Here is a 24,914-nt window from a genome sequence, read left to right as displayed (position 1 = left end):
CATCCAGCACGTGTCTGGTACTCAATAAACCGTTTACTGGATAAACAGCTGTAGGTTAAACTGACCTATGCTCTGTGTCCCTGACATCTATAGGCCTGCTGTAGTGATTTCTAAGAAGAATTAATTTATTCTTGAGAACTAGTCCTTTCTGTCAAATGAGTTATCTTAATGGAAGGAACAAAGACAGAAGGATGTGGTATGGTACACAAGGGCATAATCATTGCATATTCTTTTCACAGTAAAAAAAATACACAAGTACTTAAAAGCTTAATAAAACAAACTGATTTTTTTTTAAAAATCACTGTCCATTCAGGAGACAGAGGAGTCCATAGTTAAGGCAGGCTTCAACTATCAAGGAACAAGACAACCACCCAGTAAGACAGGACAAAAGCCAAATAGATATCAGTCACTATCCAGAGGAATTGCATGCTTCTATCTAACATCCCACCAGCACCCAATGCAAAACCCAAAATCCATAGTTCAGAATTTTCCAGGACATACCAAACACTCAAAATTTAGTAGCTAAGAAAAAGATATAGCCAGATGTGGGGAATGTACCTAAGACATGGATTACTGAAAAAGAAAATTAGCCATTCCCAACCAGGTTCCCAATATCAAGTCCTAAAGATGGCCCACAGCTATTAGCACTTTAAACACATGGAACAGAAGATGGAGTTACAAGGTGTTTATATCATTTGTCAAATATGAGAAGGAAATTACGTGACTTCTGAATATACAAGGCAAAAACTTCACAAGAGAACTCAAAGAAAATAGTGACCAATAGTAAATTATAGATTGTTGTGGAGTAATTTTGTTTTTATATACTTGGCCCAAGTTTCTAAGAGAGCTGTTCCTCATCCTTTGAGAGTCTTAACAGCAAGGTCCTAATTGGTAGAAATCCATTTTTTTTTCTTTGATAACCAAAATTTTCTATTTCCTCACTGGAAGGAGGGACTGGAACTTTGAGGAAAATGTGTTAATTTTCTGAAATTATTGTTACTATTGTCTACTGTAGTGTTGATATCAGTTCTGTCCATAGCACATACTTTTAGCTACACTTATCTCATTGTCTATTCTCTACCTTCTCTGATGTTATGGCCTTACTATTTACTATGGTAACCCATCTCCTAGAAATACAGAGTTTCTGTCTAAGGAAGGTTGACAGGAAGTAAAAAGGATTGATCCACTCTCGCACTCAAAACCAAATGAATGAGAATTAGGATAGTCTCTTGCACAGGAGACTGGATAGTCACCGAGGCATTCCAGTGGCTGCCTACACGTGCTCAGCAGAGAACACTGTCCTTTTGCACTCCGTGGTACGGCTATGATGACAGCAACACTCTAGCAGTGGAAATATTATATGGTGTCCCTCAAGTTATATGGCCACAAATTAAGAAAGCAGTGGGCATTAACGAATGAAGTTTGAACTTCCATGGGGGGGGGGGTTGGTAAATGACACCACTTTCTCTTGATAAATGCAAAAGTCACAAGCTTTCAAAGATTGAGCTAATGTATTACAGCAACAGTCGGTAGCTGATTATGTAGGCTATAAAGCTCGGACACCATCTCCACTCTCTACCTCTTAATAAAATGTCTAAGATAATCCCAGAAATCAAACTTTCAGGGATATTTTATACATTTTCCCTTTGGGTGTTTGACATGGGTCTGTTTTTACAGCTCAGGCTAAGAGCAATGCAGGCAAGCAGTGGGCAGCTTTCTGGAATACCCATGACAAACAAGACTCGTTACCAGTCAGAAAAGCATTAATTGCTGGGTGTCCAAAGAGTTGCTTAGTCATGCCTTAAACACAGCATTGGAAGGTGGAAGGCTCGCTTGCTTAAGTGACAACAGATGCGGGAGAGCTCTGAACGGCTGCCAACCTGACAGACTGTTCCTGACCACCTGTTTTCTATGTCATGGAAACTTTTAAGACTCAGCTTTAGGAAACGAAAGAGCCCTGGAATCTCTTCCCACCAGAGAGGCACCTACAGTGGTAATTAATTGATTTCAATGAATTAATGGGTCTTTCAGCCTGTGTAAAATTACCACTTGTTCCTACACAGAATGAAACTTCCTGGAGTTTAAAAAAAAATTTAAAAAGACAGAGACTCAGCGATGCGTATCAGTTAAGCACAGGGCGACCACCAAGAGCCTGGTCAACAGACATTCAAGTGCTTAGTTTCCCACTGAGTAAGAATCCCTTATTCCTGTAAACAGGGAGCACATTAAGAGCTGAGTCCTGGGACTGAGTTTTAAAAGGTTGGGCTAATGTACCATTTCTATTGCATTTTTAACAAAGCTCTCTGTATCTGTAACCACGAAACGGCATTGCCAAATAAAGCACATGGAGACATTAGGGGTGAGAAAGAAACGCTTGTCTTCCATCTGCTGACTCATCAAGTCTGCCGTGGGACTTCACAGAGCTGACACATTTCGGGAAGCAGGAAGCTTTCCCACAGCCTTATTTGGAAATTCCAAGCAGATGCTCCCCAGCAGAATGCTAGCCCTGCTGCCAGGGTAGCAGAGGAAGCCGAGAATTGCTTCCTCTGGAGACAGGTCACCGGTGACCAATTCAACTGGCTCCGAAAGGTGGTTTTAAGGAAAACTGAGTGAAAATAATTGCCAGTCCCAAGGACTTATAGCAAATACTCCAGAGGTTTGATTCCTAACCCTAGCCCATAGTGTCAGTCCTATAAATCACAAAGCAACGGAGGAGAAAAATAACGCTTGAAGTTTGTCTTTAATGCTATTTTGTTGTTGTTGTTCAGCCTTTTTGAATAAGTGATGACAAGCTGCTTAAAACATTATCCTAAAGATGCCTCAAGCAGCCTGAGAAGCATGTATGTGGCCCTTAGAATGCAGGTTTCCACCCACTCCACATTGTCCTTCAGAGACTCAAGTTTGCAGTTTTCTGGACCCTAAAATACAGGGGTCGGAGACCATCTCTTTGGTTTGTTCTCTTGCCAATGCAAGAACACTGGAGGCATATTTGTCTTATCAAAGAAAATTAAATTTCAGTTTTCCTGGGGAAATTTGCATCTAAACTGGGATCCCATAGGAAGTGTGCGTGTGTAAATCATCATTTCTTACTTGCGGTTAAAATTTGTAAGTTGAATTTATATATATATTTGTTTCCTAAGTGGACATGTGGGACCACATTTCATTGGGTAGGCTTTAATTTCCATTGTACATTCTGTGATCCTTCTACAATGTTTAATTTCTCTTTCTAGAAATATATTTATATTGCCACCAGATCTTTTGTCTCTCTTTCTCTCTTTCTTTCTTTCTTTTTCACTACTGAGTACACCATATTGTTTAGCCCTAGGTCCTAAATTCCCTGTGAGACATACAATAAGGAAAGTATGTCTAGCTCAAAATTTGAATACAAAGCCACACAATAAGTCAACTATGGTATTGGCTTGAGAAGCAACAGAAGCGGGGCAGTAGCATAGTCAGACCCCCTGCTCATACTCTGGGTATCTAAAGCCATGCTTGTCGGAGTCTGTAAATGTGACCACCGTGGGAATCACTTCACAGTGGAACTATGAAGAGATGCCGAATCCCAGCCCTACTCTAGACTTAATAGATCGGTCTCCAGAAGAGCAGTCCAGTGATCCCTGACCATAACAGTGCTGGAGGGAGGCTGCCTTAGACCCTTACACTCCATCCTTACATTTCTGACTTCTAATTTCCCACTTGGTGACCTCCACTGCTTACATTTCTAGGATGTAAACCCTAATTTCTTTAAAAAAAAAAAAAAAAAAAAAACAAAGACAAAAACAAAAACAAAAACCTAATTCCCCCTTAAGCCCTACCCCAAAAAGCACCCCCCCTCCTCCCCATCTGACAAGTTACCTTTTCAGGGTCTTCCGTTAGAATCCGTTATGAAGTCCCTCGTGTAAACAACATCTTGGGAGGGACGAAGATCTATTTTTGAAAGTGTGAAAGGGAGAAATGAGCCAAATGCATTGAGCAGATGTCAGCAGCACCATGACCAAGACGAACGGCGGGGAGGGACACTGTGCAAGAGCAGTCAGCCTCCCTTTGCCTCGCCACTAGTTTCAAGTCCAGCCCTCCCTCTGCACATGGCATGCCTGACCAGAACTAAAGAGCCAAGCCACTCCCTATCTACCTTTCATAGGAACAGCAGTGTCTGGGGAAGGGTATCTTGGCTACTTCATCTCAGAATAGTATAGGATTTAGTTGATCATTGCTACCCAAGATGCATAACACTGCAAGGTTAGTGGGTCTTGATAATTTCAGTGTTTGTGTGCATTTTCACTCTCATAATTCACTTAAAGAAAATAATTCTCACCTAAGAAGTGGCTTTATGTCCCCAAGACAAACTTGCTTCAATTAGCTACATGTAAATAAATAACAACTTCTGCCAGGAAAGTAGTTTGCACCCTGGCAAATGTTTTGCTTCCTCTGACCCTTGGTTGCCTATCTGACGTCATCATCTGATGTGCCCAAGAGAATGAGTGATGTCGTGGTAAGCTTCAAGTAGAGTGAACCAAATGTCCTAGTTTGCCTGAAAAAAATCCTAGTTTCTATCCTTCGTTGTCATGTAACTATTAATCTCCTTCTAAAATCCTTCCCAGTCCACATGATATGTTATATGATCTTTACACTCAATGTCAAAGATATCCAGAAAAAAAGAAAAAAGAAAAATATAGGGGGGCGGGGGGAATCAGTTACTTCCCAGTTTAAGATTGTGACTGTAGGAAAATGACTACTTTTATGACTTTGCTTCCTCTTCTTCTTCCAGAGATGAGATATGGATATTTTCTCTGACAAAAGTGTCTACTCAGTGTCCCTGGGTTTCATGATATAATGACATCAGCCATCGCACTGGATGCCCACACCCCAGGATGGAGACCTCAGCTGCAGACAGGTTTTACTGCTCAAGAAAGAGTGCTTGAACCAAGAAGGAGAGTTTAGATAGGTTTCCAGTCTTATAATTTTTAGTACTTCCAACACAACACAATGGTAAATTTGAATACGGTAGGCTGAACGTGTGGCCCAATGTGTTGGGTAGAAACTGGGCCCAGAAGTACTGTTCTAACTCTGCTTGCTGAAGACTTAAACCTGGAAGTGTTCTGTCTCCTCTTGTTTTGAACCAGGGCAAGGCCAGAGCTGTGACACAGTAGTGCTCTAAAGGTTGACCAAGAGAAGTGCCTTTTAATGAGTATAACGTGTGAGGTAACTAGCTTGACACAGCGGTACCAATAGGAACAACAAAGTCTATAGTTTCCTTCGCTTTTATCGCTTGTTCTTCTTTTTTATTTCCTTAAGAACAATTATGTTTCCTAGCAAGTTTCAAAATATAAAATCATAGTATGTTTTATTCTAAACATAGAAGAAAAAACCCCCAAGTAACAGAATAGCTTTTGCCACTTTCAGAAAGTAACCAAATTATAAACACTTCAGTCAACATTAGGTCAAAGAAATATATCACTGATTAAATTGTTGCCTTAAACTTTTGTTTTTCTACTTATATTGGATATTAATTTATTCTTCATACACAATATGAACAATTTAGGTTCTATATTGCTTCAATTACTTTTTACAAACTGTTTATAAGAGAAATAAATGCATACTACAAAATAAGTAAACAGTCCTAAGTTATACAGTCTTAAGTGAAAAAAAAAAGGACAATACAAAATAATATGTACACTAAGACTATCCCTATATAAAATAGTAAACTCTAGTCATAAAATGAACTATCTAGTTACATCAAAATGGCAACATTTTGAGTGGATTTCCGAAATGTATCTAGAATTTCTATATTTTTTTCAATTAAAATAGAATATTTCCAAGAAAGGCATGCACAAATAGCCATGTTACTAGTTTCGGCTGGATGCCGACATGACACTAGGGCTTGTCTATCTTTGGTTCAGGTAGCCTAACTTGATGCTAGTTCAGGAAGAATTTTGTCTCCATTTCTGTAGTGTGCTGTGTTCCGTTCCATGGGTAGGGACCACATGGCAGCCATCTGGATTGTTGAGAGCTGGGGGTAGAAATCCCAAGGAAGACATAGGAAGAAAAAGGAACAATGCTTCCTGGTTTCAACCAAATTCAAACCAGAGATCTTAGCATACCAGACTCTGAACTCCACCCAAAACCCAAGCTGTTCCCTTAATCTGCAGACTACTAATAGTGGTAGGGAAAACAGGCCTATTATTAAATCTAAACTATTAAAGAATATGTTATTCCACAACAGTCTCCAGAATGTGTTTTTAATAAGTTCTACGGGAAAAGCATCTAAGTTTTAAGGAGGAAACACAGACATGACCGATCTTCCAAAGACAGCCAGGGTGGGGCTAATGGAGACCTAGGACAGGAATTAAGTCTTTCTCATTCTCCTAGACATAGAATCTACCATTGATATCAGAGCTACCTCGGGCTAATTTCACAAGGAATGTGCATAAAACTGCTAAAGGCATTTATGACGTTTCTCTGAAGAACTGGCTTAGACCTGAAAGACCATTTAGGTAAGGCTGTGGGCTTTAATGACACCTACCGACTGTAGGGTGTTTCACAAATGTGGAATTTCATATCTTTATCTGGGCCCAATCTCCTGTAACCAGTTTTAAACCCCTCCTTAGGTCAAGAATTAATATTAAGATAAAATAATAAACATATGTCACTTAAGAGAAAAATGAACATGTGCATAGTTCTGTAGAAATCAGCCAGGCAGAATGTGTACCCTTGACCTGGGTTTCTCCCAGGTTTACAGAAAGGCACCCCAGCCTGGTCATATGATAAGTACAGGAATGCTATGTGTGCTTGCATGAACCTGTGCTTTTTAAACAGTGCACTGAGTGGGGGGTAAAAGTTTCAAACAGAGATTGAAAGGCCTCTATTAGTTTCTGCCTCAAACAGTTCCTTTCTGATATAAAAGTTTAGTGTGTTTTGAAAAGCGTACCACATGGGTGAGAGAGAGAAACATATCACAATGGGAGAGAGAGAGAGAGAGAGAGAGAGAGAGAGAGAGAGAGAGAGAGAGAAGCATTGGGAAATTACAAATCAAATTGAAGGCATTTGGGGATCTTAAGAAAGCCTTACCCACTAACAAAGTACTAGGACCATGAAAGTGATTAAAAGGAACTCCTCTGTCGCTAAGTTTTCCTCTCCTCCCTCCCTCACTCATCTCACTCCTCTGTCCCTCCTGCCCTCCTTTCCTTTTAATTCAAAACCAGATTTATTGTGAAGAATGGCTTTAGTCCTACACTTTGAGCATTACACATCGTTTCCCTACTTGATCATAACACAGCAAATGTGTCTTAAATGGGATAGATTGGTTCCAGAATCGTTCCAAGAGGGGGCACTAGGCACAGTTTACAAAGGATCTGTTCTTTTGTATTCTTTCCCAGTTTTGCAAACTTGGCAAGAATTCCTGAGTCCAAGAGGAGATTGCTGATGGCTGCCCCTCTCTCTTCTGCCCCAAACCCTGCTCCTGGGGCAACTAGCAATCTCCTGTAAAAATGTGGGGATGCCAGCAAGTTGAGTGTCTCTGAAGAGGTTAACCCAGTAAGGAGTGTCAGCCAGCTGCAAAGGCAGCCATGAGAGTGATGGATGGCTGAGAAGCATACGGAAACGGAGCAAGGGAGAGTGGGCCAGTCATTCACCTGTACGGAGAGGCTGTCCCCCAGGAGAGATAATCGGTGGGTCTGGGAGCAGGGCGAGGTACGATGGGCTGCTCCACAGCAGTCACATCTCCTGAGTAGGATTTGAGGAGGGAAGCATTTTTATTGGCCAGCATGGCTCGCTCATTCCTGCGGAACTTGGCTCTTCGGTTCTGAAACCACACCTGGAATAATATTGGGAGGTCGGGAGGGGGGAAAGACGCCAAGAGGGAGAGAAAGAACAACAACAACAAAAAAAATAGGTTATATGAATGAAATTTTGGTTGACTTTACTATATAATGCCACCCCAAGAAAGATAAAAGATGGGTCTAGAACCCTTCCTAAACCTGCAGTATGAGTCTGAGGCCAGCCTGGTCTACAGAGTGAATCCAGGACAGCCAAGGCTACACAGAGAAACTCTGTCTTGATTAAAAAAAAAACTTCCCCCAGGGCAGTGTGATTCAAAATCAAGCCTCCGTGTCTGTGGGACACTTCAGGGTGGAGCTTAGTGTGTATAAGGTACAGCACAAAGGGACCACAGAATGCTTCTTCTAGTAATTAAGAATCCAGAGATGGGAGCTATGAATAATCCACAATAAAACTAAATGTAGGGTATAAACCTTGTTACAATTATATTCAATAAAATTAGAATTTCATTGGCAATAGATATAATGGTTTTTCTAAGAGCATTTTAAAGATTCTTTAAAGTGTGACTTTTTTTTATCTGTTTCCATTGTGTTCATTAATTAAAAAAAAACACTTTATCTCCCCCACACCTTCTGTCAAGGATTAAGAAGAAAGTCATTCATAGAAAAGATGCAGGGAAAACCATCAGAGGAGTGATGATGCACTAGAGGAGAAAGAACCACCAAAGAGTGTCCCCATTAGTTGGCAACCCCTATGGGAGTCCAGTGAAATGGGGACTCCACAGAACAAACGGACGGAGGACAGATCTCCAGGGGTATCTCTCTCCCATCAAGGATGTATCTGCACATTGGCTCCTGGTTATAAGTTTCTAGCACTTCTAACATATTGAAGCAGACAGTGAAACCTACTTATGTTCTATAAATAAACTTTCAGCAGAAAGGCACAGGCACCAACCCTGAGAGTTCAACTGGAGGACATTTATTTGTACATCTGAGATGAACACATCACTTATTTAAACTGACCCAGACTAGTTTTTAATTATTTATACTTAGCATGATAATTCCGCATATTGGGTTTTACTATTTCTACTTTAAAATTGAGGATATATATATATATATCCTATCCTATCCTATCCTATCCTATAGTGTGATTGATCATCGAACTGTTATTTAATGTGTCTTTTTCTCTGTCTCATGGTTGATCAGAGGTGACTGCCATGATTACAAATAGTTGGTTCACAGTGTACAGCTAATAAGGGCACAATCCCTCCTATTCCCTGGGCAGCATGGGTCATTCTTTCCTCTACTTTATTAATAAAGTTTCCTTTACTGTGGGGAGTCATCTTATGATGGCACCATTATCCGATGATTTGCATACCTTTCCTCTCTGTTTCAGAGAGAAAGATGTCCAGTATCTTATTTATTGCCAACAAATCAAATCAGGTCAAAAGTCCATAGGTGATCAATAAGCATTTGAGCAAAAGGGGAGAAATGAAAAATTCAAATGTGAATAAAACTTATCTCCATACAAGAGAACTTTAGCACCCAGTGAGGGGAGTTGCCCACAGATTACTTAATACAATACATGTCATTATGACAAAATATGATTGTGGAGTCCCAGAGTTAGGTGATTGGTTTGGTGTGAGAAAGGCCAGGAGCATAAGGAGAAATAGTAAAGTCACAGAGGAACAATTCTGTGTCACTCAACCAGGAAAAGGCTCACAGCAACAGAAGTCATTGGTTTGTAGTGTAGTGTGAGGGGAAGATAAACAAGGACATTTAATGACACACAGGTGATACAGAGATGACATTTTCCTGTCTCTCCCATCATGTATGTGTATGTGTCCATGTGTGTATGCATGCATGAAACTCAATTATTGAAACTGGACAAGATTAATCTCTCAACTCAAAAGTTACCCTTCTACATTTTTTAAACCAGTTTCAACAATGTACTATCTATGTTTCTGTTTTAAATTTTGGAGTATTAAAATTGGTACTGTAAGATACTACAGATAATAGTTTATTTAATTTTTTTTACATTTCCCTTCCTCCAACTATTCTGAGATCCTCCTTACCTACCCAACTTTATGTTCTCTCTCTCTCTCTCTCTCTCTCTCTCTCTCTCTCTCTCTCTCTCTCTCTCTCTTCTCTCTCTCTCTCTCAAAACTTAAAAGCAAAAAAACAAAGATCAAAATAAATAACAAAGAAAAGAAAATATAAAAAAGAGCAAAGTCTAAATATATGTCTTTCTTTCCTTTCTTCTTTTTTCTTTCCTGTGTGTGGGTTACTCATTTAACGCTGTCATTTCACTGCAGGCTGAGCTTGGGGAAACAGGAGAAGTAGAGGGTTAGGAAAGCGAGGGAATTTATAGCAGTGTGTGAAAAGCAGCCGGGGGCAGCGTGCACTGAGGTTAACTTCAGTCCTGTGAAGATGGTGGCATGGAAAGAACAGGAACAAATGTTGTCACCATGGAGCTAGGCTGTGTCGCTATGGAGCACTCATCTGAGCCCTGACTGCCAACACAACGGTGTGTCCTCAGCATTCTGTCTTGATTTCTTTGGGGCCACAGAAGGAGCTTAGATGTCTTTTCTTGCACTGCAATGTTTTTTCTTGTCTCTTGGGGAGAACTTTTAGGAGAAGCCTCTGCCTCCCAAGCTGGGATACCTTTCTACACTTCTCTTCTGACTGAAGGTACCACGACTACCTTACCCTCCCTCAACTTGTTTATCTTCACAGAGACATTGGAGACCATAAGAAGTTATCTACTTTAAGTATGCTCTTAACTCAATTTCTCAGTAGTCATCTCCAGTTGTCTCTCAGCAGTCATAATTATGAGTACTTAGAACAAGGCTTATATGTTGCCCCAAGCTGGAGAGGAAAGCTCAGGTGAGGGAGAGTTAATAGCTATGGCCACTCTAGGATTCAAATTGAGAGCTGGCGTGCAGGTGCAAGCCCTCCAGTGGATGGTGTGTAGAACACCAATGTATACACTTTGCAACAATGGAAAGGAGATAGCCCCTTCCTATAGCACAGTCTACCCTTCCTAATGGCACTTTGTTTGGCTTTTTAAAAATACCATTCAACCAAAAGAAAGATATGAATCCTGTTGTCCTACTCCATATTTGCAACCCATATCAGTATCAGCTCCTGCCCCAACCCTACAAGACTGTAGTCATAAACAATCTTCAGAGATGTGTCACTATGCAGGGGACACTGGGTGCCTGCCACCCAAAGCATGTTACCTGCACTCTGGCCTCAGTAAGGTTCACCCGACGTGCAAGATCTTCTCTCACAAAAGCATCTGGGTAATGTGTCCGCTCAAAGACACGCTCCAGGGCCTGCAGCTGGCTGCTGTTGAAGGTTGTCCTGTTTCTCCGCTGCTTTCTCTTCTTCTTCTCCTCTGAGTTCAACTGATCATCTGGAATGAAATTGGCGATAAGGGATGAAGGTCACTCCAGAGGTACCGAGTGGCCTATATTTACTATTGTCTATAATGAGAGATTGCTTCTTTTGCTCACATCCTTAGTAAAGTACTAGAGTCACATGCCATTTTTCTTATACAAATTCTTGCAAAGGCTAAGAATCCTCAGTGCTGGGGCTAAGAACCCCTTATATGCCGCAGGTCCATCCTGGGTTTGCTCCGAATTATCCCAAAGCCATCTTGGTTTGGTTCGCCAATCATTCAGAGAGCAAAATGCCCCCATCATAGAATAAGAAGGGCCTGTCCTAGAACCCCTATCCAACCCCAGGGTAGGAATGATTGATTGTGGAAACCAAGTGGTTGACCAGATATGCTAATATCGTCATCAAACCATCACCCCATGTGCACACATTCTTTTATGGCACATGCTGTCCAGAGAGGCTCAGTCCAAAGTAAATTACAAGGAGTAAAGTTGAGGACTTAGGGGAAGTTGGATATTTGCTCCATCCTCAACAAAAGGGAACTCTCAGCTCTTCGTTTCCAGCACATCTCAACAAACCTACTAGCAAGAATCAAGTTGTCTTACGGACACCCACCTCAGCTGTAATAGTATTGTTACCACAAACTAACAAATTAGAGCCGATTTTAGATTTACGTTTGGGTTCAAAGTGTGGGTTAAACTGGAGGCTCCCACAGGGCAGACCTCTAGGCACCTAATGGCTGAGACTACTTTCTTTGCACTCTGATCCTCCTTTCCCCTCAGGCTCCTTGGTAGTTAAAGACCCAGAATTTAAAACAAAACAAAACAAAAAACAAAAGCCACCGGCTAATTTTCCCCCACAAGAAGGATGAAATTTCTCTTGTATTCAAAAAAGTTTTTCTGTAGGATGTACAAGATCTGACTCAATTTCTCTCAGAAGTGGCTGACCACCATTTCCTGATGGATACATGAGCCCCATCAATCCTCTTTGGTTTGGATACTCTCAGCTCCGTGATGGAGCCTCTGTCACACTCGGCTGAGACTCCCAGATTAGCCTCATTTGGATGATGGAACCATTCCAATCCTAATTTCTAAGATCTCCCCAGGCCTAGAACAATGAAGCTAACATGGCTGGTACTGTTTCCCTATTAGAAAAAGTAGCTGACAATTACATCACCACAGTGATTCAAATGGGTAGGACCTAAAATCTTTTCACATGTACAATTTCCTCCCTTTCAATTGTTTGGAAGCATTTGTATTATTTTTATTGTCCCCCAGCCCCTAGATCTCTTGTTCGAAGTTCCATATGCCTAGCTCTTCTGGTATCTCTTGGTCTTCAGGGACTTTGAGAGAAACCTTATCATGAATTTCATGTTTCCATTAAATGTGAATGTGCAAAGAGTCGTTAGCTTCTATACTTTTTTCTAAACTTGACACCAATCACACCACAAGTTAATATTTTTTGTCATATAAAGAAAACCCCAGATTAAATAAATACTCTGAGTTTTCTTCACTCAGAACTCTTTCTCCTGCATAACCATGAGTTCCTAATGCTTTGTTCTGCTTTGTAATCCTGTTTCTTCTTGTACTGCCAAGCTCTGATCAAGATCAAGACTATTTTACGTCTTGTTCTTAGTGCTACAACCTGCCACATAATCACTCGGTAGTTCTTTGAAATCTCCCACTGTTCACTGAAATCCCACCGACTGTCCACTATAAAACCACCAAGTCCCCTGACGTGGGAGTCAGGGAAATGGAGGATTACAGTTTATGACAGGGAATAAATAGCTACAGTGATCTCAAGTGATTCCAGCAAAAGTTTCCCAGTGACTGTTCTTGTTGTTTTTAACAAATGAAAACATCAGTTCAGATCATGTTGAAGGTGAGAAAAGACATGCAAATAGCAAGGGTCCCGAGAGTCTGGCTCTGGCAAATGTCCTTCAAAACCCCAGGCAAATGGAAAGAGACAACGATTAGGGAGCAGAGACAGCTGGAGCCTCAGGCCTTCAGCTCATCTGTCTCTGCTCACTGCTCACAGCCTGAGTTCTCCCTACCATTGAAGAACAGGACAGGGTACAGTGCCTTCCACAGCAGGAGGATAAATAAACACTACTGAAGTTGACAAATTCAGGGCACTTGAAAAACGTGTGATAAATACCTTTATCAGAATTGGGGCTCCGGTTGAACACAAGGGGAAAAAACAACAGCGAGTGTTTATCACAGCAGGAGTGTCACCTTTCTGTTAGGACAGCTACAGTGAAGGCTAATGTCAAAATATGTGCTCCAAGGGCATTAATATCCAACTGGCTGATGGGATGGGCATCATTCTTTGGCATCCTGAAGGGATGAGGATTTACCAAGCTCAGAATATCCCTGAGCTGTGAATACATTTTTAATGTTTAAAAAAAAATCACATGTAAATATAAGGTAGTTATGGATTCTATAGGTTTGATGTTTGAATACACTGCAAGTATGTAGTTATTGCTACTTTCTTAATGAGATGACTAAACTGGCTTTATGGACAGGTGTTGTCTCACTTTGGAATCATGAATCATAAAATCTTGGCACCAAATAAAATGCAAGAAATGAACTAACCCGTCCCTCTCATCTAGCAGATGGGATAGGGACCTAGAAGAGCAAAGTGATGGGGGCCAGGACACCTCATTCTAGTCCATTCATAAGGGCAAAGGGCAGTATACATGCTGTGCAAGAGGAACACAAGAACGCATCCGCGAGGAAAACGGACCTCCCTGTGAAAATTACTCATGGGAAATGTTTTATCATGCTAGCTGTTATAAAAAAATATTATAAAGCAGGTCTGTGGACAAGAATCAGTGTGTCACGTGCCATTATTCCTGCCAGAATGGCCATATGTTCATCTTTAGTCGCTGTTGAGGCCAAGCGTTCTGCGCTTTCCTTTTCAGTTGCTCCCTTACATGCCTGTGGTTATTTTCACACACAACAGAACACCTCCATCTTCCCTCTTTCCCCCAGAAACACATGGGCATACTGCTCTCTCATTTTAAGGGACACATTAAGACTGATGTGCCTTAGGAAGCACATCTCACACTTTACACCCCGTGTTAAACTGGGCCAAGAGTTTCAGTCCATGTTGATCTATCCCTTTTAAAACCTCCATACATATGTTATTATTTTATCAAATATTATGTAAAAATTACGGTCCCGTTCTTTCCACATGGATATTTTCTTGTGTTTGCGTGTCCAGCCATTACTATAAAAGAGCTATAGGCAGCATAGATGAGGGGACAATAAAAGTTGGAAGAGTCAGATCTACGCCATCGTGTAGAAACAGGACTGGGAGAATTGGAACCCCGAGGCCTGAAGCGCTCAGTGATTCCTGAATTTCGGTTATGTTTTAATAGTGCAAAGCAGCTAATTAGGTCAGTGCCATCTTTGTTTCTGGATAATTTTAAACACAAAAGGACAAAAAATAAACCTTTTTTAGGGTGAGTCTTCTTCAGATCTAGACACAGGAAAAGCCTTGGGGTCTTGTTCCTTTGTAAATGCTGGAGCTCAGGCCTCCATCTTCATCTTTTATGTGAAAAGCATCTTCAAAGTGAATGAGCAGCTTAAATAATCAGGACCACATACAGGACAGAAATGCTAAGAAGAGTAGCATTTCCATTGGGTCGGAATGTTAGTAATATAGGTGAAAGGTTTGAAAGCAACACCTTCAAGCTTCAGGACCGGGCAGCTATGCTAACCCCTCCGTGCACTGAGACCTTGCATCCCTCCATGCACTCTCTGACCTTCTGTCATGCTGCATCTAGAAGGAAGGACACTCTGAGGTCCAAGATCAAGGGTCATCCCACTGTAATTTAAAGGTACAGTAAAAAAATATATTTTAGGAAGAAAAATCGCAGTAAAAATGTGTTCCCTATGCCTGAGTCACATCAATTTGGGAAGAAATCTGATGCAAGAAGATAAAATGCCAACTTCAGTAGCAGAAACCAACCACCACATCAAAGCTTGTCATCTGTCTCTGGCTTGAAATCGTGGCAGGGAAGCGGGTCTTGAGTGCAGACCGCTGATCACTTTATGGGCATTGAAGAATGTTTTCAAAGCAATTTATATTGCACAACAGCTACTTACTTTAATGGGATTTGTGTGGTTCAGGCCCTATAACCTTTAGAAAATTGAAAGGAAGTATAATTGCAAAAGCCACTAAAAACTGTTCTGCTTAGATTGCCAGGCCTATGAAAAGTGGTGAAACACAACTGCGGTGTTCATCTGCACTTCTTTGGGCACGCTTAGCTTTAACTGAAATTGGGGCAGCATCCTTCTAATTCGTGCCCTGATAAGTGGTTCAGGTACCACTTAAGTGGAGACACTGTTGGCAGTGTAAACGGAGCAGCTTGGCTATTCTAATGACCAAAGCCAGGGTCGGCAGCGTGTCTATTCTTTCCCAGCAGCATGGTCCTGGCATGGCCCTCTACCACTGAATCTCACCCACTCTGCAGAAAGACTAGGTCTCTGACAAATACACAAGCACTCAGCCATTGTAGGTAAAGGATCGCCTTTAGATAGGCATCAGTCTTAGCCTTATGAAATAATATGTAAATACCTAACGAGTGATTGTTCTTTAGAGGAAAAAGTATGTCCTAAAAACACAAAAGGGAAAGGGCTGGTGTTGGCGAGATGGTTCCACGATTAGTAGCACAGGGCTACAGTTCCCAGTACCCACATCAAGTGACTCATAACTACCCCTAACTTAAGATCCAGGGAATCTGATGCCCTCTTCTGGCCTCCTCATGTCTATCTGTGGACTCACAAGCACAGACACACATACACCATGCTCTCTCTCTCTCTCTCTCTCTCTCTCTCTCTCTCTCTCTCTCTCTCTCTCTCTCTCTAAGTCTTTTAAGAAATATATTTTGAGTGGTACTTTAAAGACAAGCAGCCTGTACAATCTCCAAGCTTAGCTGTCTCATGACAGTGAATCTTCTTTGAAACAGAAAGCACTAGAAGCTATGAAGTACCTTTAACGTGAATGGTATTGCTTTAAATCTCTCACCTTCTCTATTTTCTTTCAGCTCTGTAAGGCAAATGTATTTTCTTATTGCTACAACGGTTAGTACAGCCCATACCACTTTCATGTGCTTTAACTCTCAAGCTCTGTCTCTTTATGACCAGAACTGCTGAGAGAATCCAGTACAGACAAACCTTCCTATGCAGTCTTATGCCATAGCTCTAGCCTTCTTCTGGGACTGCGTAGAATATGCATAAGGCTCTAGGCTTGTTTCCTAGTGCCACCAAATGACAACAACAACAACAATATACTCTAGATACTGAGTTCTTGGGTAGAGCACCTTCTCTTTGATAAGAGATGTCTTTAGATATGTGCATGACCCTCAGTTTCTCTATGGGAATTATTGAAAAAGAAGAAAGAATAACAAACAAAATAGGAAATAAGAATCCTTGATCAGACCCACCTAACTGTAATGAGGGGGGGGGGCAGGTAATAGTGGAACCGCGCAAGTAAGTGTAGCAGCTTAGAAACCACCGATAACTGTGTTTCCCTAAAGCCCTTCGCTTTATTATCTGTGGCCATGATGACAATGTTTTCTTAGCTTATTTTCAAAACAACAGACTAGATAAAAAAAGCCTTACTTCTCAAGGCTGCCTGAGGCCTTCAGGAATGTATCCTCAGCAGTCAGTGGGGCACAGAGAAGGCATTTGTACATGGCTGCATGGCTACTGTCTCTGGCAAGATTTCTCCTTGGAAATGGTCTGATCAGAGCTGCTGTGCTGTTTGTTCTCTTTGCCCTCTGCTCCCTGTCTCTAATGAGCCAGCCTATCACAAAAGAGCTACAGGGGAAGGCAGTAGTCACTCCAGATGTGGTACAGATTTACCAAGTGGGATGAGTGTATAGAAAGGCTGGGAGCGAAAAAGACTCATAAAGCTTGAAAAAACCAGTAGGGACTAAGCCTGAGGAAATATAGAGTTTGTCCCAGACCCTCTTCTGCTCTTAGTTAACCCCTGGCTTTCCACTGATCCAACTTTTCTTCCTAAAATTCACTTTTGAAAGAAATATCCAAATATCAAGCCAATACCAGCACTCAAAAAGGTAAGGAATGCATAACTTTTGTAAGCAATCTCACCAGAAGTTAGTGTTTTTAAAAACACAGGAAAAAGAAGAAGGCCAAAGGCTAAACACACAGGCTGTGAAAATTCAATTATTCCCAGCTCATTTGATTTTCATTAACTAATTTGGTTACCACATGTCTAAAACCTAAAAGTCACAGTACTCAGTATTTACTCAGTGACTTTTCTTTCTTCCTCTTTTTTTTTTTTAATGTCTGAGCATTTGAGGAAATTCTAAAAAGACTTTAAAAAAAAGAAAGAAAGAAAGAAAGAAACCATAAAGGAAGGCAAAATTCTGGGAAAAGAGTAAATTCTGAATCAGATTTTAAAAGCTTTCTAAACTTTCAGTATTCCCTGAGGTGACTGTTCCCTACACAGAGAGCTCTGGTTGAGGTGTGTTTCTGCTTCTTATTGGTGACCCTCTTCCTTTGTAAAGATTGTTTCCACCTGGAGAAAGGCTTCACTTCACCTCATAGGAGCTGGCAATATCATCTGGGCTATCATTTTTAAAAGATGATTCTTCTATTATTTTAAAATGTTACTTTAAAAGTGGATTAAAATAAAACAAAACAAGCTTAAGAAAAAGCACTCAGGGGAGCAGACTGAAATGAGTGAGCTGTCCAGAGTTAATGAAGGAACTCAGCTCTTGGGCGGACAGGACTAATAAACTGAGAGGTTCTTCTCCTTGGATTAAAAAAAATAGTAATAATTGGATGGTATTTGAACTCTTAGGATAGAGCATGGCTTATATTGCCTTGCGTGCTTTTATTTTAGGTTGAGATGCTTCTAGAAGAGAAGCCATACGGACAGAGAGCTGGCTGTCCATCACAACAAAGCACAGAGGGAAGGACTCTTGGTGTCTGCCAGTAAACAAAGGAGTCTGAAGGGGAGATTAAGTCCCTCTGGGTGGTTACCCTTGTCTTGGATACTAAAATAATGATAGGCAGGAGGATGCTAATGTGCCCAACATAGGAAATCTGACATTTAAAAATAATGTTTAAGTAAAGGAAATTAAAATTTCTCCTAAAGGACAAGAAAAGTAAAGGTATACATAGTGGCTCACAGCTTGGAATTTTTTTCTTGTCAGGGTGGGAAATGGATACTACACCTTAACGTCTCTGAGTTTTACTATTTTCATATGTAAGATATGTTGCTATCAGATAGTTCAGGTTGCCATGATATAGTATCCTACCGGGGGTGGGGGGGGAAAGGAGTTACAAAGCAGAAATTTATCTCTTACAGCCTGGAAACTGGAGAGGAGCTGTAGAGCCTGAGCATGGGCCTATTCAGTTCCTTAAAAATAACAGTGTGGGGAGGGAGGCAGGACTGTGTTTTCTTGAGGTAACAAGGATCATATTCTATCCTATCGTGAGGATGACACCCTAATGACCTCATCTGAATCTAATCACCTCCCCAAGACCTGACCTTCAAACATGTCACAGGGAATGTTACAACTACAGCACCTGAACTGGGGTCAGGATGGGGTCGGGTGAGGACAAGTGTTTATTGCAGGAGACCTGCTTTGACACAAAGAGTTCACGCACTGCCTTTTAGAGGAGTCCAGGTATAACAGCTGGTCATTCACCATTGCCTCAAAGAATATTGGGTCTTAGCAGTTACCATTAGTAAGTCTGGAAACTGAGTGTGGGTTGGAAAACAGGAGGGTTGGATTCTAATTCAAGGAGTTCCTGGCCAAGCCTGCAATGTCAACCTTCAGGGCCCCCAACCTCTCACTGTGGGGTCATGGGATTGTTTTTATATTTCCAGTACCTAGCCAGATAGAGAGATTTCAATAATTGGTTGTTTTACATGAAAACTAAATTATGCTTCTCTGATGGTAGTGTATATATATATTCATTTGTCTTTTTTTTTTTCAAGAAAATCATTGGTTGGATTATAAATTGTATGGGGGCTGCACTGTTATTAGCATGCATGGGGAAATCCTGGGTGATTGACAAACACCTTAATGCCGGAAGAATCCCACAGGGACAAATTTCCTCATTGAAAGTGATGTGAATGCTATTTTAGAGGAAATAATTCATGTGCAATTATTATCTAGACAAGGAAGAAATGTAACAGTCAGTTGCCCTGTCCCTTAGCTTAACTAAAAGGAACTAGTAATAACTGTATACCACCTTCATTTCTTCCACCATTTTTTACTTCCTTCCCATGAGTTAGAGAGCATCCACCTTGCTGCAAGCATTGTTTTTACCAAACACGGAAGACCACTTCTAAAATTAGTGACACAAAGTGTAGTCAAAGCCAACCTATCATGAACTTCACATCCTTTCACTATCAGCCCAAATGTCTACCAATCTCCTGTTGCCAACCAGGGAAGCAGGCTCTCAGGGCGCAAGAGGTACAGTGTAGAGTGTGATCTCAGGGGAGGTCACGCCGATCGGTAGAGCAAAATTGAAAGTAGATCAACAGATAAATAACAGCAGAGAAAGTGTACTCAGGTGACTTATTGGCCACTAGAGCCAGCAGCAGGCAAGGGTGGAAGGCTGAGACATCACATGAGTGCTGGGGTAGGGACAATCTGTGTGAGCTTCCTTCTCTGGTCTTAGAAGCTCAGCATTCTTCCTCAGCTTCAGTGTTGCTTTCACTGTACTTTCTCTACTCCAGTAGCAGCACCAATGGTGACCAATGTCCTCAGGTTTTTTTTTTAATTTTAATTTTTTACATTAATGAATTAATTTATTTGTTCACTTTACATCCTGATTGTAGCCCTATCCCTCCTCTCCTCCAGTCCCCTAGCCCCCCTCCCATACTCCTCAGAAAAGAAGGTTCCCCCACCCCGCCACCAACTCACACAAGCAAATCAAGTCCAGTACTGAGCACATCTTCTTCTCCTGTAGCCTGGTGAGACAGCCTCACCTGGGAGAAGTGATCAAAAAACAGGTAACAGAGTCCATGTCAGAGACAGCCCCGTCTCTTCTTTCTAGGGGACCCACATGAAGGTCATGCTACCCATTGGCTACTAAAGCAAACTAACCTGGGTCTAGGGGGGCTTTGTTGGTCTTCTTAAGGAGCTCCTGTCCCCTTGGGGTCCTTCTCCCCAACTCTACTCTTCCACAAGACTCCCTACACTTCACCTCCCCATGTTTGGTTGTGAGTCTAAGTATTTGTATTGATCACTACTGGTTGGAACCTCTCAGAAGACAGCTATGTTCTGCTGCCATCTGCAAGCATAGCAGAGTATCTTTCATAGTGTCAGGAGCTGGCTCTCTCCCATGAAGTGGGTCTCAGGTTGGGCCAGGCATTGGTTGGACTTTCCCTCAATCTCTGTTCTATCTTTATCCCTGTATACCATGTATGTAGGGTAAATTTTGGGCCAAAGTTTTGGTGGGTGGGTTGGTGACCAATGTCTTTGTTTTCATACTTTGATCCCTTGGCCTTACGCCTATCCATATACTCACACCAGTGGTTCCTTCTCCTCTCGGAAACCTCAGCTTCCTGCCAGCTCTTAGCAAGGACCTTCTCTACCAAGCAATAGACCCTCTTTATTGTTTACCTCCGTCCCAGGATTTTAGCCCACTTCATAACCATTATGAATGAACCCTTATAGCAAGCATTTTGTCTGACTTACTAAGTGTGATGTTGTGGCATCCAGCAATAGTACCTAGCGTAATTTAGGAACTTTCCTTGGGATAACTAAAGAAATGCATTAAATGGTTAGTGAGAACACCTTACAATGACCTAGCCAGCTACTGAACCAATTACAGAGCATGTCAGCTCTTTCAGGCACCTTCCTATTAAAAAGAAATCTTGACAAACAAATTTTCAAGTGACCAAGGTTCACTTGAGTTCAGGATGAGTATTTATTCGGCTCTTTCATGTACCGCCCCCCCCCCCACAGTAGCTTTGCATCAGAAGGTGTCTGGTAGATCAATAATTAGTTGAAAAATAGAACCTCAAAGGCAGATGAAATTTTATACCATGGTCCCTTTAGCCTTTAATAAATGATAGACTCTGATAATGGGGGCAAGTACAGAATTATTGACCAGTTTGGTCTTTGAAGAAGGCAAAGTCATCTCCAGGCACTGTGTTTGCTGTTCTCTTTCCCTGGCAAGGAAAGCTTGTACAAAAGCCTAGCTAATTCACTCTCTAACATACAGGAACATGACTGTCTGTCAACCATGCCTAACCTTAATTATATGATGATCTCCTCCTGAGAGATTTATTTGTGACTGTCTCAACTAGTAAAAAAAAAATTGATGCACTAAGGTCATATGAGAAAAAGAAAGTTAAATTTGGACAAAACTCCCCCAAACTCTATGTGAGATAATCTTATTCCCCTGAGTCATGTGCCCTGGTTTTAAGCATCCTAAAGGAGCCCTTGTTAGTTTGATGATCCTGTCTGCCTGGAGTGGAGACTGTGAGTGGCCTGTGTGTCACTGTGACTCACTTCATGACCACACATCCACACCCAAGTATCTGGAAGCTGGTGGAAGGAAGTCATGCAGGAAGAAGCCAGGGCAGAGGATGGCTATAATAGGAGGCTTTATTGATGGAAAAGAAAATGAAAGCTAGCAGAGGATGTCACCATTTCAGCGGCCACAGGGGCATTCCTTCAGCATCGGTTTCCGGTGTGCCTCCCTCCTGTGGCACACAGTTTCCTTTCCGTATCCTGGGACCTTTTTTCAGCTTCAGTATCTCATTAAAACTTTCTTATTTTTCAATTACTTTTAAGGAAGGATTCTTTTTTTAAATTTTGAGACAAGCTTTCTCTGTGTGGCCTTGGCTGTCCTGGAACTTACTATGTAGACTGGGCTGTGCTTGTACTCAAAGATTTGCCTGCCTCTGCCTCCCAGGTACTGCAGTTTAAAGTATGCGCCACCACCACCCAGCTAAGGAGAATTCTTTGAAAGATTTTTTAAAATTATGTGTTATGTGTATGAGTGAGTATGTGCACGTGAGTGCAGGTCCCTGCAGAGCACAGGAGTGTTAGAAGATTCCATCCTTGAAGCCAGAATTAGAATCAGGGGTGAGTTCTCCAATGTGGGTACTTGACATTGAACTTGGGTTCCTTGCAAAAGCCATATAAGATCTTAACCAGAGCCCCCATTAGGTAACCCCAGCCCAAACGGTCAGCATTAAACCTGTAGACATAAGAGCAACATGAAATGGACACAGCAGTGTGTGTGTGTGTGTGTGTGTGTGTGTGTGTGTGTGTGTGTATGTGTGTGTGTGTTCAGAAAAATCCACAGCTGAACTAGTAACTACAGCGCTATAAATATAATAACTCAAAACAGATCCAATTTTCTGTGGTAGAAAGGGCCAGACTCTTGCACTGTGAAAGATTTACTTATTTGGGCTGTCTGCATAGCCCACTAAAGCTGCTGAGACCTATCATCATTACCTGGTAGGGTATAACTATATCTGGTAACTCACTTTGACATATTAGTTGCTGGTGGGAGTTCCCAGATAACGGCTCATATGTCACTGCCAGCTGGACTTAGCTTCAAAACAGAAGAACATTTAAATAGATATTTCAGACATTTGAAATTTAAATAAAGCAAGGCAGAGTACGCAGGGTTCCAAGTGAAGCCAACTGGCATCTTGCACGGGTTGGCATGACCAAGTACCACATCAATGGCATCTTAAATCATTTGTACAACTCAAGCATGGAAAAAAAAAAACTGAAGGTAATGGAGACATTAAAGTCAAATCACACACACACACACACACACACACACACACACACACACACACACACCCTTGTTCCATTAAAGTCTTAGTGTTTATACATTGACAGAGACTATCCCAGACCCACTAGAATCCAAATGATATACGCACCTTTGGAGCCATTTGCGGAGTATATTTTAAAGTCCTGAGCTAAGCCACTATGTAAGTTTTATGGGTCCCTCTAGAAAAAGGGGGTTTTTTTTTTGGTCAGAACTGGAAAAATAATGGCATAAAGCATCCAGTCACAGCAGAATAGAGGCCTGTTAGATTCCAAACCGATGCCTCTTCCAAGAGAAGATGGAGAAAAACAATTTATTCTCCAATTTCTTACTTAACATTATGCTTGTTTGTGGAGCATGACACACACACAGACCTGTTGAGGAAAACCTGTTTTTCATCTAGTTTGTTCTGATAGGGTTTTTTTTCCCCAAGATCATCACACGTGGGGGCGAAGAGCACGGTGGGTAGCATGCATGTCACTGGCTTTTTTGAAGGCTCTCCTGCTATTCAAGGTTCCTCAGAGAAAATAATACAACTCAGGAGGCAAGTCTGCAGAGAGCCCCAGACCATCACTGCTGTGACCCGTAGCCAATAAATCAGCTACTTCTTAGGCAGCCAGCTACACCTATGGACACAATGACTGTTTGGAGTGTGTTTCTCATGGTCGTCAGCCAAAAGCTAACCACAGCCTCAAGATTTTGGAATCTCAGAAAAACACAACGGGACCTACACCCTCCACTCTATTATTAACGTGGCTGGAACAGAGTCCCATCAGCGAAGCATAATGGAACTGTGTTCTCAACTTCTGAGCTTTTGTCAAGTCAGGTTTCCATAGGTCTTTTCTTCCAACGATCGTAAAACGTGTGTTATTCCGTTTATATTCCAAATGTTTCTGCTATAACAAAAGAGCACTTAATAGAATTTCAACCTCCCAAAAAGAACTAAGCTAATATATTTTGATGCAATTAACAGAGTCACATTTATCTAATTAACTGCAGGGAACAGTAACACCTAGAAATATTTTGGAAAAATTAGCCAATGAGTAGGTTTATTATTTCTACCTTTTAATTAAAATTTATCTGGACTGATGGTTCAGTGATTAAGAGGATTGGCTATTCTAGGTGACCCTAGGTGCCAGTTCCTAGCACACACATGGTGACTCACAACTGCCTGTAACTTCAGTCCCAGGGACTCTGAGGCCCACTTGTGGCCTTTGTGCTCACAGACATACATGCAGGGAAAACACCTATACAGACAACAACAATACATATTTTTCTTTTTCTTATTCCCAACCTCTAGGCCACATTAATTATATTTTTCTCCTTTCAGTTGCTATTTGATTCAAACCGTTTATCACATTGTAGCAGATTGCATACTAGTTGGAAGACTGAACCCTTAGGCTAGACTGTATCTATCACTTACTTCAGCCAATGCAGCCTTTTTAAGCCCAGGTCCATTAACTGACAAATGAAGAAAACAAAACCCTAAACATTTCCAAGGGTAATTTTGTGAGGTTCCCGGGAGCATCCTGGCTGAGGGCATGTAGCTGATACCTAGTGAGCAGTTTTGCTGCAGAACCCAAGCTCTGAAATGTTTTGTTCTGCCTGACAGTCAAGAACTCAGTGATCTTGAAAGAACCCAAAGGCTATAAAATTTCATTCCTAAGAGCTAACAAGAAATGGAAGAGGTTGGGTGTGGCAGTATATTCCTCTAATGCCAGCACTTGGGAGGCAGAAACAAGAGGACTGCAGATTCAAGCGCACTCTGGGCTGCGCAGTGAAACCTGGTCTCCAAACAACAGAAAAAGGAAAAGAAGAGAAGGAAAGAGAGGGACAGAGGGAGAGAAGGAGGGAGGGAAGGAGGGAGGGAGGAAGGGAGGGAGGGAGGAAGGGAGGGAGGGAGGGAGGGAGGGAGGGAAGGAAATAAGAAATTCTTTCAGTAGAC

At 41.6% G+C, this 24,914-nt stretch overlaps 1 protein-coding gene across 2 annotated transcripts in view; it reads right to left on the bottom strand.

The window, feature by feature from the left end:
* The window catches only part of PRRX1 (paired related homeobox 1), a 66,078-nt gene that overhangs the window by 4,923 nt on the left and 36,241 nt on the right, over window positions 1-24,914 (bottom strand). The window contains exons 2-4 of one of the 2 annotated variants that reach the window (XM_084788984.1): window positions 11,018-11,193; window positions 7,632-7,813; window positions 3,856-3,927 (exon numbers count right to left, since the gene is read on the bottom strand). In XM_084788984.1, the coding sequence (XP_084645110.1) occupies window positions 3,873-3,927; window positions 7,632-7,813; window positions 11,018-11,193 (413 nt within the window). In that variant the 3' untranslated portion in view covers window positions 3,856-3,872. The remainder of the gene's footprint in view (window positions 1-3,855; window positions 3,928-7,631; window positions 7,814-11,017; window positions 11,194-24,914) is intronic. The other variant, XM_084788983.1, reaches the window with a different exon arrangement.

This window comes from Acomys minous (assembly GCF_964271855.1).
Source record: "Acomys minous genome assembly, chromosome: 1".
NCBI lineage: Eukaryota > Metazoa > Chordata > Mammalia > Rodentia > Muridae > Acomys > Acomys minous.
This window is presented reverse-complemented; position numbering and strand designations above follow the sequence as displayed.